The 13,601-nt window shown below is 41.8% G+C and overlaps 1 protein-coding gene across 2 annotated transcripts in view; it reads right to left on the reverse strand.

Moving 5' to 3' along the window:
- The window catches only part of MEIS1 (Meis homeobox 1), a 142,974-nt gene that overhangs the window by 99,661 nt on the left and 29,712 nt on the right, over positions 1 to 13,601 (reverse strand). For both annotated transcript variants that reach the window (XM_061155176.1, XM_061155177.1), the window contains exon 7: positions 13,256 to 13,367. In XM_061155176.1, the coding sequence (XP_061011159.1) occupies positions 13,256 to 13,367 (112 nt within the window). The remainder of the gene's footprint in view (positions 1 to 13,255; positions 13,368 to 13,601) is intronic.

The raw sequence follows: 13,601 nt of genomic DNA on the forward strand, positions 1-13,601 counted from the left end.
TCCTCAAAAGTTCTCCAGAGACTCCTCCTTCTGACTCAACCCACATCCCAAATCTTCCTGAATATGAGAAGTGCTGGCCCCAACTTTCCCCCCGACGCATCCTTCCTTCACTCAGATCTGCCCAGGACACAGCACTCGCATTTTCAGCGGCTCCCCAACTCCCAGCCGACTCCCAGCTCCTTAAGACAATGTCTATGACCCTTCGCGGTCTGTCCTGCTCCCTGTTGGCCTCACCTCAGACTTTCCTTTCCCATGTTCTCTGCTCACACTGCAGCTTTCTCCTTCCTTCATGCCACTACACAAACTAATTTCTGTGCCTCGCATGCCCTGCTACTTCTCCATCCATATCAAGTTTCCATCAAGTTTCCCAATCAAGCTTCCCCTTGAGGAAGCTGGGTAGGAGACTGGGAACGAAAGTAGATTGCTCTCAGGGCTAACTCTGGGGGTGGTGGCAGTGGTTGCCTGGAGTGCTGAGACGGACCCACATCCAAGTTTCATTCAATAAGAAAGGGCGCTGTGATGGATTCATGTTGCCTGCTGTGGAAGGCTGGGGAGAGGCAGTCACTGCATCTTTGCCTGTTTCTTAGGTGCCACATCTCTGCTTCCAAATTACACTGAGTCCACTGAATCGTGAGACTTCACCTGCCCTATGTGAACTGTCTGCTCTGTCACTGGATGTTCGGCGTCTTGATTCCAGGAGTAGCCCCTCTCATTCTCAATTCTCACATCCAGCAATGGGCTGGTACACACACAGTGGACATTCCATTAATACTCAGTAAGTTGGTGAATGGGACTACTTCTGTCTTCACCTTTTCTAGCTTTGGGAGCATTCCTGCCATCAGCTTAAAATTCACGATATCAAACAATACCTTTTATTGGCACTAAGAGAATTCCTTTCACGTGAGGAGATGTTCTGAGCGCTTGGTAAATCAAATATTCACAACACACAATCCCCTCCAATTTCACAGTCATAAAGGCTGTAGCCACCATATCTTACCATCTCACTATCCCAGCTTAGTCCCTCAGCATCTCCATTTTAACCATCACTTATCTGAATCTTGAACTGGGGCTTTCCTGGTGGCTCAGATGGTTAAGTGTCTGCCTACAATGTGGGAGACCTGGGTTTGATCCCTGGGTCAGAAAGATCCCCTGGAAAAGGAAATGGCAACCCACTCCAGTACTCTTGCCTGGAAAATTCCACAGAAGGAGGAGCCTGGTAGGCTACAGTACATGGGGCCGCAAAGAGTCGGACATGACTGAATCACTTTCTGTCTGAATCTCTCCAGGTCCATTTACCTTGTTTCAAAGGGTAATAACCAGAAGGACAAGAGTATTCTCACCTGTATCCCTGTCCCCAGGTACAGGGAGAACAGACTGGAGAACGGAGCTGGCTCACCATAAAATGTTCAGAAGAGGGTGACGGAAACTGGGAAAGACACTCATGGCATCACAAAATAGTCAGCACTGCAGTTCATATGAAGACAAGCTGTCATCTGTTTCGGTCACGGAAATCAAACTTAGCTTGGATACCAAGGAGTTAAAGTGTGAATGGGCTGAATATAAATCCAGACATCCAGACAAATAAATCAAATATTGATCAAACCCTTACTCTATTTGCAGCACTGTGCTAGGGAACTGAGGGAGATGTAAAGGAGTCCTACAGGTGTTGTGAGGATGTAAGCCTATGCCGTCTTCCTGGATTACCTGGGTGAGGATACGTGGGTCCTAATGCCTGTCAAAGAGATTCTTCTGAGCAACTTCCAAGGATGCTCTAAATCTCACAACTAATTATATTTCACTCTTCATTTTGGCTGCTAGGAAGCTTAGAGCCAAATTAACTGCCTACTTCTAACAACTGGACATGAGCCTATAATGCATAATGTTCCATACTCCCTAAGAATGACTTCTTATTTATTTTCTTTTCATTCTAATTTCTTCATCTACTTTTTTCGAATCTTATAATATACTATATATTTCTGCTTCCTTCCTTAAATCCTTTCACAGAATGAAAAGGAAAATATTCAAAAACATTGTATAATTAAGATATATCCTTTTCACCTAAGGTATCGAAGTACAAAAGGGTGTCAAGGTCTTACCTGTCATGGGTGTATTGTAAAAGGGAGCACTCAAGGAAAGATTCAAACAAAACAAATAAAATGTTTAAAAAGAGAGAGAACTGATCAAATGCCAAAGATCTAGCCACAAGTCTATTGGCAAATATAGTGTTTTCCATATTGACTCTTCAATTCTTTCTTTCTTAAAAACACACAATTTTGAAGATAATTTTGATTTTCTAGGTAGAGCCTTGTTCCCTTCTCCTGATGTGAGAATAGGTAGGAGAAGTTCTACCTCTTCCATTCTTTGTTAGGAAATAAGATGAGTTTTGTCTAGGTGGGAATGCGCATGGGTTGATATTGGTAAACAGGGAAGGCCAAAGTTAATTGTACTAATCAAACAGAATGCTTTTAGGTTAAGTAATTACGGAAAATTATCTGCAAGACTGAACTAATCCACAAAGCCAGACACGAGCAAAACCCAACTTATCAACTACACTTCTGGGACCAATCAATGTAAAAGGGAGACAACGCCTACCTCTTTTTAAGGAAAATGCTTGGCATAAATTTACTGTTTGGGTTAGTTTTTGCTAGGCCAACAGCCAAAACCTCCACCACTATCCTTAATTAGTGCTAGCAGTCATGAGGGAGAGAGATAAATTCAGGAGCAGAGCTAAATATCACATCCCAGGGGATGGAATCATGTCTGCTGCTGGGAATAGCACAAGACATAAAAGCATTCTCCCAGGGTGGCACAGTTCCTCCTGTAATTCATCCTTAACCTCTTACCTCAAGGTCCCTCAAAAGATACCAAAATGCTGCAGCCAGCCCCCAGCCATCTTCTGTTGGAAACCCATTCAGGCCCAGGGGATAGAACTTAAGAGGAGGAGTAGGCAGAACTAGCAACTAGGCAGACGCTGTGATTTAAGGTACATCCCCAAACTCAATCTACCACCAAATTCTGAAAGAGCTACCTACAGAATCTTTCCTTGAGTGCCCCAGTCAAAACACCTCTCTGGGGGTGGGAACAGGCAAGACTTTGGTATCTGTTTACATTTTGATAGAAAGGATCATGTGCGATTAGCCACCTGGTACCCAGAAGAAATCAGTCCTGGGGGAATGTAGTGCAGACAGTTTGAAAGCATGAGAGGGTTCCCAATCCTCTTCAACAAACAATTATCCATCAATGGTCATGTGCCATAACTATGCTGGGCACAGAAGAGTTAAAGATGAAGAAGACATGATCCCTTGGGGAGGCTGATGCATGAATGTTTCAATATATGAGAAAGAAGGCACTTACCTGGAGGGCCAATGGTTAAGACTAGGGGTGCAGGTTTGATCCCTGCTCGGGGAGCTAAGATCCTGCATGTTTCATGGTGTGGCCAAAAATTGATGTTGTTCTTGTTATTTAATCATGTCTGACTCTTTTGTGACCCCGTGGACTATAGCCTGCCAGGCTCCTCTGTCCATGAAATTTCCCAGGCAAGAATACTCGAGTGGGTTGCCATTTCCTTCTCCAGGGGATCTTCCCAACTCAGGGATTGAACACATGTCTCTTGCATTGCAGGCGGATTCTTTATCACTGAGCCACCAGGGAAGCCCCCTACACACACACACACACACACACACATACATACTTAGAATGCCTAGGAGGATGGACCTGAAAATACATATGTGCGTGTGTGGTGTGTGTGTGTGGTGTGTGTGTGTGTGTGTGTGTGTGTATTTGTGTATATATACACATATATGTTTATGAGAAAGGACAAGACACAGGATACCCTGAAAGCATAAAAGAGGGTCACTTCCTCCAATCTGGGGGTTCACAGAATACTTCCTACAGATGACATAAATTAACATATAAGTTTTTAACCCGGACTTCCCCAAGGGGATTTGTGGTTTAGAATTCAGAAGATCTAAGTACTTGGGAGGGAAAAAAGTTAATCTTTTATTTTCAGTAAACTTTAACTGGAATGAGTATTTATTTCAAGTGTGTATCTAGGTAGGCACAAATCACAGAACTATTAGTAGGACCTGTGACTTTGTCACCTATGGAAATCAAAATAACATATCCCAATATAGTCATTATAAATATCTTAAGACATTGTTTACATTCATCACTATTTCAAAAATGTGGTAGACAATAGAATTATTGCTGGACTTCGTTACTGAATGCATATTAAAACAAGAAACTTACATCACTATATTAGAATTTATTTTTTTAAATATTTTGATAGCTGGATTTCAATATAGTTTCCCTCATAATGTTATGTTTTTGTGCATTAATAAAAATATTACTGACAAGGGATCCATTAACTTCACCAAACTGCCAAAGGGATCTTCTCCCCTTCAAAGTGTCAAGATTCCCTGAAGAAGATCAGTATGATTCAGCTGATGTGAATAAAGATTGAGAAAGCAATGATGACCCCACTGGTTCAAACAGCAGAGACCTTTGGTGGCCACTTGGACCAAGTTCCCAAGAGGGGACTATGGATCACAGTTGGCCTCACAGGGGCCCAGAGATACTGAACTTACATGGCAGTCTGAGGATCAAGGTAGAAGTGTCCCTCTGCCAGTTAGGACAAATCCCATCCACTTTGTGTTTCAGTCAACAGCCTTGGCCACAGAGTTCAGTGTATCTGGGTCACTGGTATGTTGTGAAATACATACACTCATAGCTTCCTGAGAATATTCAGTATTTAGTGAATATTTCACCTCCATAGGCTTAATGCTCTCGGTAGCACACATGAGCTTCTTGAGGGCAAATACTATGATCTCCTCAATTTAATAGCCTCACACAGGGGAACTTCCATACAGTAAGTGCTTAATCTATTTCATGACTTGACTGAAATGTATAAATTTACATTTCTCCCCTTAAATACAACTTGTGATCATATTCTGGCTCATCTGCAAGAAGTGATTACAATTTTAAACTCTTTTTAGCTCCTTGGGCTATATTAAATGGTTGCTTCCCTAAAATTAACTTCCTCATTGCAGCCTTGCCAAGAATGACACCTTGTAAAGAATCCACTACCAGGGACAATGGATTCTCTCCTGGTTTATTTTCTAGAGTAGAAACTGAAACATGTTTCAGCTGTGCCAGGCTGTATGTGGTGGCCTTAGAATGCCTAGGAGGATAGACCTGAAAAGCAAGTTATCGCTTATAGTTTAAAACTCAGTGCAGAGTCAAGAGGAAAAGGGAAAGTGAAAGAGGATAAGAGAAAAGAAAGGCCTTATCTGGAAACTAATTACACACTAATATCTGAGTTTTGAAAGCACAGGTGACCCTTTTATTATTTATATAAGGCAATAAAATGCATGTTATTAATACAAATGTGTAATATATTCTTCTAAATGAGATATGTTTTTGAAAAACACTTCATGGTTTTGGGAAGAAAGAATTAACCATTAACTTCCAGGTCCACTACAACAGAAAATATCACATCCCACTCTCACTGAGAGGCCAGCATTGTTACAGTCAGAAAAGCTTTCTCTAATCTTCAGTAGACAAAGTGAAATTGTAAAGAAGACACTGTTGTAGAACGTTTTTCATACCTTCTGGCTTGCAGGACTTCCTGATGAGTTGACATAACATCATCATTCATAGAATTCTTTACTACTAATTTTTTATTTTAAAATATCACAAGACTCTTGAGAGACCAATGCCATTAATTCTTGGATAGTCAGAGAACTGGGGTATAATTTCAGAAGTCCTACAAGTCACACTGAAGTTGGTATTTCTTAAGAAACCAACACAACAAAACCAAAATCTCAATCCATCGAAGGCAACAAAAATCCTAGTATCTGCACAGGTGACATAGCAAGGGTCAGCAGCAAAGTCTGCATTACATACTGAGTGTTCTATAACACTGCAAACCAGAGGGAAAACAGACTTGTGGTTTTAAGGCCATACTTAACAAGTATCACGCTTCTTAAATTTCAAAAACTAGAGTACAAAATTTGATAAGCTATCCAGACCTTGAGTTCACACATAAATAAAAATGAGCAATCAACAGAAAATATACGAAATGAGCCTGTTGACTAATGTCCTGTCTTTTCCAATCGAGGGTCAGACCCATTCAAACCCAATCACATAAGGATGGACTCTGTAAAGGTCAATCAAAGGCAGGCTGAAACTCCAACTGTCTAGCTGACCTTCAGAGCTTGTGACAAATTGCTATCAGTCAATGTCAACTAATGACAGGAGCTCTTTGGCTAATCAATTGTTCTAAAAATGATCAAGAAAACTACTCACAGGACAGCTCATTTTCACATCAATGCCTGTGAAGTATGAAAAGCTCATTTTTTGAGTTTTTAATAAGCTCATAAGTAAAGCAGTTACTTGGTAACAGAGGTCACCTTACAGAAAAAGACAGAACCTCTGTCTGCCTTTTACATATTCTTTTATTACCATATTATAGTAAAAATATGCCATGGATATGCCACAGGGCTACATAATAAAGTAGGTAACACTTCATCCACTTTGCAACACATACTTTTGTGTTAGAGGGAAATCTATTTGGGAGCAAATAATTTCAAGTGAATTTTTCAGTTAAGATGAAAAACAATGACCAAGTTCACTAGGGATGCACCCCAGGTATTAGTGAGAATATGCACTTGGTGAAAACACTTGTGGCTAAGTTCATGCACCTAAATAAACAGTTATGCCTTTTAGGTTATGCAGTTATTTTTCTTTGTTTAAAGACAACCTGCTTTCATGATGCTTGAAGCCAAGCAAATGGAGAACAGAAAACAATTACTCACATTTGATGAGTCAATAAAAGGTAAAGTGATTAGAGTACAGGGTGTTCTTGGGAAAAAACAATTCCCCATACATACATCTAATTCAACATATTTGATAAGTTAGTAATATGGAACTTTTTGATAACATGGATTTGCAGAGTGTAATGACTTCCCCTTTCTTTTTTTACACCTGACTTTTCCCATCAGGAAATCATTTTCCTGTTCTGCCTGCCACTGCAAGCAAAGACCACACTTGAATTTGCAATCAACATTAAATGTAACTGAAGCGGGACACAAGGCAGCAGCGGCCCAAGGGCTAAGGCCTGAGATCACAGTTATATTCTCCTTTTCTCACCAAAGCGTATTTTGCAAAATGCATCCTAGTGCTATTGAAATAGAAGACATTCCTGGAGAAGAACAAGGCTTACGAAGTAAGTGTGAACAAATATAAGATCATTTAAGTCACCTGGACCAACAGACAAATTAAAAAAAAAAAAGTCTACTTTTTAGACATTTTTCTTTCTTTTTAGGGTGCTTAGATTATTATAAATATTTTGTTTTAAAAATAAATTGGGATTTTAAAAAAGACAGAAAATAAAACTGTTTCAAAATAAGCAGTATTTACTTTGTGTCTTCATCTGAAAAACTGCAGATTACAGATTATATCCTAAACCTGAGTTGCTACAGTAGTTTTTCAAATTAAAATATCTTCTGTGGCCTCAACTACTCTCAAGTTGTCCATAGGAAAGAAATAAAGGAGGGAGGGCAACACTTGAGCCAAGCCATAATTGGAAGTATGTGAAAAATGAAGTGTCAGTTTGGTCAATAAAGGGCAAAGGTCAAGGGGAACTGCAGCCCAAACTCTGTGCGAAATTGCTCATTAAGACATCCAATCAGAGAGCTCCTTCCCACCTACCCCATTATTCATCAGACAGCTGACTGTTTCAAACGCCCGGGTTTGGGCTGTTATTACTTTCTTCTTCATGTAAAAAGGCGAGCGAGTATATAAATCGTTGCTTAGTCATCTGGAACAAAATGTGGCCCTTCCCTACCTCCCTCTATCCACCCTCACCCCCCTCGCCCCACCCTCACTCAGCTCTGCCTGCTGGCTTCACAGGTCTGAAATGACTGCCTCCAAATTCCCTTCAATAATAAATGGAATTGCCTTCTGCCTATAGGTTGCCGGAACGCCTACAAAAGCTGGTGTGCAGGGGGGAGGGGCAGTGGGAGGCACTGGCAACTACGGATACATTATTGTAAAGAAATAGCAGTGCTTCTCAATGGTTCCTCTTTAAAGAAACATCCTGATTTTGCATTTTTTTTTTGTGGGAGCAAAGATACCTTTCTTGATCTGAGCCCTGGCCCCCAAAGAAGTTTGTAAGCGGATTTTAGAAAAATTCTAGAGACCAGTGGAGTTCTTTAGGGTTGAAATGTTTCACGTGAAATTTCAATGTAGAAATCAGACTTTTTCTTCCTCCTCACAAAAGAGGAAAATGAGATGAGCTTGAAGTGGGAAATGTTCTGCGAGAGAAATATCCTTACTTGTTTTCTAAGCTCCTCTTCTCAATTCAATAAATCTTTGAATGAGTGCAATGGTGGAGGCTCTTCATACATAATACAAATTAATCATATCAATCATCCTGCTCCGCTGTAAAGAGCTCAATCATCCTTCTACTTAGCATACAAAACTGGATTCTCAGTCCCCAACAGAGTGGAACCTCCCTGAAGCTAACGCTGATTCTGTTTCATTCACAGCTCCATCACCCAATTACAGACAAGAGCACCAGGCCCAGCGCAGGCACCAGGAGGCAGAGTCCTTGAATTGATAACAGAGAGAATGGCCCTCGCAGCATCTGTTTTCCCATTTCTAGGCAACATCCCAGGATCACATCAAATAGTGGCGTGGGCTCTGGAGTCAGACTGCATGGGTCTAAGTGCCCGCTGTACCACCACCCAGGATGTGACTGTGGGCAAGTCTCTCAGCCTCTCTGGACCTCGGTGACCTTCTCCGCAACACGAGTGATGAGATACCTCCACTGACCGACAGCCCATAGTGGGCTATTTCATTATTTCATTGCGATCATCTACTAATCTCTCTTGACTTTCAACCCCCAGAGGAGACTTGCGCAAACTCAAAATGTGTAAGCACAGCTAAGGCCACTTCTGAGCTACGCGTGGCTCTGGAAGCCCTGGGGTGGGGGTGGCAGTTTGCTGTGCTTTGCTTGATCACGCAGTTGTGTCCGACTCTGTGTGACCCCATGGACTGCAGACCACCAGACTTCTCGGTCCAGGGGGTTCTCAAGGCAAGAATACTGGAGTGGGTTGCCATGCCCTCCTCCAGGGGATCTTCCCAACTCAGGGATCAAACCCAGATCTCCTACATTGCAAGAGGATTCTTTACCATCTCAGCCACCAGGGGGGCCCCGGGGTGAGGGGAGCAGTGGGAGAAAAATCCATGAAGAAAGCACCAGATTTGCTTGGTGTTCTCCCTGTCCAAACCACATGCTTACTAGAATAGACCCTGATTACAATCAGTAGGGCAGCTGCACCCAGTAGGATAAAAAAGATACATCAAAGAGCCCAGGATCTGCCAATGTGCACCTCATCTTATGTCCTGAAAATACCACATCCTAAAGCAGTTACAAAGGCAAGAGACCAAGATTCTGGAGGTGACTGACAGTGACTCATTTCAAGATTTCTGAGCTCTACTATCGTCTCTTCTGAAATGGGAAAATAGCAAATCATTGACAGGGCGAAAATAAGGATCCAGTCTCATATCTCTGGAAGTGCTTTGAGGAAAGTTAAAAAGTAGACAAAATCAATGTTGCAGCCACAGCAGCTGCAACCCCCAACCAAATACAGATGTTAGGCCTTCCTTATAAATGACCATTTAAAGGCGCTTCACTATTGAAGAATCAATTTCCTGCAAGGGACCATAAGTGTTAACATGAAATGAATGTAGATGCCTTAAGAAGAGTTGCCATAATAAATAATTTGAGTTGGGGGAGAGATATATTATATAAATCATGCGTGCATGTTCAGTCACTTCAGACATGTCCGACTCTTTGCAACCCCAAGGACTGTAACCCGCCAGGCTCCTCTGTCCATGGGGACTCTCCAGGCAAGAACACTAGAGTGGGTTGCCATTTCTTCCTCCAGGGGAATGTTCCTGATGTAGGGATTGAACCCATGTCTCCTGCATTGCAGGTGGATTCTTTACCACTGAGTAAATCATGAATCAAACACTAAATCCCTGAAAAAGAATATCACTGGCATTTTCTTGGTTATATACCTTATGTTTATTCTCTTCAGGGTGACCAGCATTGGATTCTGTACTTTATTGTTTATGCTTAGGTAAAAATGTAGACTAAAACTCCTCTATCAACCACAAGAGTCACTCATTTGTCTAATTATCGGGTGCTCAAAATTCCTCAAACCGCTGGAACTCTTTACTAGGAATTGTTAATGTATTTTAAAATCTGTCAGAACATTATGGTTTCCTGGATGACCGATTTTCTTCTCTTTACTTTGAAAGTCTGAAAGAACAGGGCTTGGTTGAGAGTCTGTCACATGCCTACCTTGCACCACAGACGAGGTTGTTTAACAGAAGACCAAAGCCTACGGGATTTTTTTCTGTTTTTTTGTACCTTGGGCGCCATAATGAAGTGGCAAACATTGAAAACGAATAAGGGAAAAAGAAATGCAGTACAAATAATATAGTAGAGAAAGTTTTAAAATATGTATTACTCCCGTCTGTGGGGGAAACACCTCTCTAGATATGTTCTTGACAGATTGAGTTATTTCTGTCTATTGGGTATGTATAAAGACATATTTATGGATTTATAAATCTTTTGAAGAGGGCTGTTATTTACCCAGTTGACTAAAATGGACTCAAACTGTGTAAATAACTATTTAGGACATGCACTACGGGCCAAATGCTGGCGCAGCTTACACATCCATGCCTGCCAGAAAAGGCAGACAGGAGAACATGGGAAAGCCACTGTGCACAGGTAATCCGAAGGCTGCACAAAGATCCAGCTCCACAGGTCCCAAGGACGAAAAAAAAAAAGAGCTGAGAAGGGTCGTGGTTGGCATGGAAATGCACAGAAGTTGTTGAAGCAACACTTCCAGGCATCATTCTGCATTTAGCAGGGAATAAATCGCACTGCCCAGGAGAGCCTGTGGGGAGGGGCGGGGGGCACAGAAGGTGTTACTCCTACCACCTCTGTGGTCCAGCTGGTGGGGAGAGTCATGGGCGGGAGGGGGCGGGTGGTGATCAGCACCAAAAGCCTTTCCATGATGACTGTGGAAATCAGTGACTTTACTTCTTTGCTAGAAAGAGGGCATGATGAGAAGAGTCTTAAAAAAATAATCAGGACACTGAAATTTGAGGTCTGACACTGCACCGTAGCTTCAGCAAACTGCCCAGCTCATCCAACCTCCTGTTCCTCATCCGTCAAAGGGACTAGACCTCTTTTATCTACCGCCCAGGACTGCAGGATTGTTTTCCACAGGTTCCATTTGAATGAGACAATTTATGTGAAAATGCATTAAAAGGAAAAACGAGCTGGGTTTTGATATGAAAAAAACAGAAAGAGAAACGATGTGAATGGAAAACTCCAGTAATGTGAAGGATATATGGCTTACAATCACATTCATTATTAAACTGGCCTTTGGAGAACACTCATTGAAGGAGAAATGAACCTGAGAAATTCCTGATTCCTAGTTCTGATGAGTCAAAGGGGAAGACTGGGATGGGGCACTTGCCCTCTGAAAATCTTTGTATCTGAGGATGCTTCTGTTTTAAATTCAAATACATTGTAGCAGTTTACATCCTTCAAAGTAGCAGCTAAACTAGGGGCCTGCTGGGTGATATATTCTTTTTAAAAAAGCAAGACATGAAAAAAAGAAAAACAAACAAACGAAACACTAGGCTATGACCCCACGTAGTAACTTTGGAGCACGGCAGAAAGAATTGAGATTCCATTTACACCTTTTGAAAATTCATGGTGCAAGCTGAATTCTGAAAGTAGGCCTTTCTATGGAAATGTTGACCTCACCTTAACTACAGCACTGTGAACAGTGACACCATAATGTATACATACCCACACTTGAAAGGAAAGAGGCCCTGTGGATTTATGCTGCATATAATTCTGCAGTAAAAGGCAGAGGTCAAAGGTTACCTGTTTCTGTCTCAGCTCTGAACAAGTTTACTATTCCAGGCTCCATTTTTACTAGACTTAGAGTTGTGATGATGTCAGCAACTTCTCTCTGAACAATAAAATATCTCAAATGCTTACAATTCTATGTGTAGAAGTTATTCCCAGTCCAAAGAGCATACATGTACCCGCCTCGCAAGAAAGGACTGTCCTGTTTCTGTTATTCCCTTCTCCAGGGGAATCTTCTTGACCCAGGACTCCTGCATGGGAGGCGGATGCTTGACCATCTGACCACCAGAGAAAGTTCCACATTGTCAAACTAATCGTGTTCAATTCATTGCAGACGTTGCAATTCTAACTGCATAGCCCGATTTGGTTAGAAAACAAAATTCTTTTGTTGGGTAACAACACTCCAGTGAAACATGATCATAAAAGCAGATTTTAAAAGTATGTACCTACTGTGGGCTCAGAGTCAACCTCAATAAAGCCATCTTTTTATATTCAGGGAGAGAGTACTCTTTTAAACTTTGGTTGCATGAATTGAACACAAAATCCCCTGCAGTAGGTCTCATCAAAAGCAGTACAAGACATTTAAATCCTCATTCACCTTATTGCTGAAGCTTAACTTTATGTTTAAACTTTATCTCCCACCAGTGACAGTCAGACATGCACATCCATGGGCAACCAAGTACACACAGGTATGTGCACTCCAAGAACCACAGTGACGAAATTGATCTGGTTGCTTTCCATCTCATCCTACTTCCCTGTAGTCTGACTTTGCCATGAAGTCAAGCACTGAAGAGATCCAAATAAGTAAATCTGGGAAAATGGCTTCAACCCAGTGAAGAGAAAAGCCCAACATGGTTCCTGAAAGGCCCACTGCCTCCTAAGCATCTTAAGACATCATTCAATTGGAATCCTAGATGATGTTTCTTCATGATCTCTCGAAAAGCCTCTAATGGAAAGTAATGATAAACTTTTTTTTTTTAATTTGTATAGCAGGGTATTCGTGGCATGCTATTTTCACACATTCAAATGTCTAAACAGCTTCTTTCATCTCAATTCACTGACCCTGTTTTGTGGAGGTGGCAGGTGACAAGCAGATAGGTAGCTTGAATGGCAGAGAAAGAAGAAGGGGATCAGGGTGGGGGTGGGGGGTAAGATAAGATGAGCCAGTTCTCATATTATACAGGGTTTACATTCTAGGAAAAATTGTATAAAGAGTCACTCACTAGACATTTCTAATTTTTCAACCCTGGAAAATGACACGAGTAGCAAGAGAATCAAGAACAGCTCTCCTACCTTGCTCACTGCTGTTATCCCCACTGTGTGACGTGTGGCCCCCGCTGGAAGGGCCTGGGGTTCCTCCTGAGCGGGTAGATGCCGTGTCATCATGATCTCTGTTCCAAGAGGGCTGTGGGAGCACAAAGCAGACATCTGAACAGAGGGGTCTGTTGACAGTGGAGAGCTGGGATGGACAGCTCCGCCATCTTCCCCATCCCCCTTCACCAGTGGTGCCAATTCAGAGCTCCACTGGTGCATCTAAAATTTGCCAACTTCTGCTTCGAAGCTAAAATAACATCTACCGATAGTTAAGCGTAAGTAACTGCATGCTTTATTACTAAGGAAAGCAAGATCATTCCAGGCA

The sequence above is a fragment of the Dama dama genome, chromosome 11 (genome assembly GCF_033118175.1).
Source record: "Dama dama isolate Ldn47 chromosome 11, ASM3311817v1, whole genome shotgun sequence".
NCBI lineage: Eukaryota > Metazoa > Chordata > Mammalia > Artiodactyla > Cervidae > Dama > Dama dama.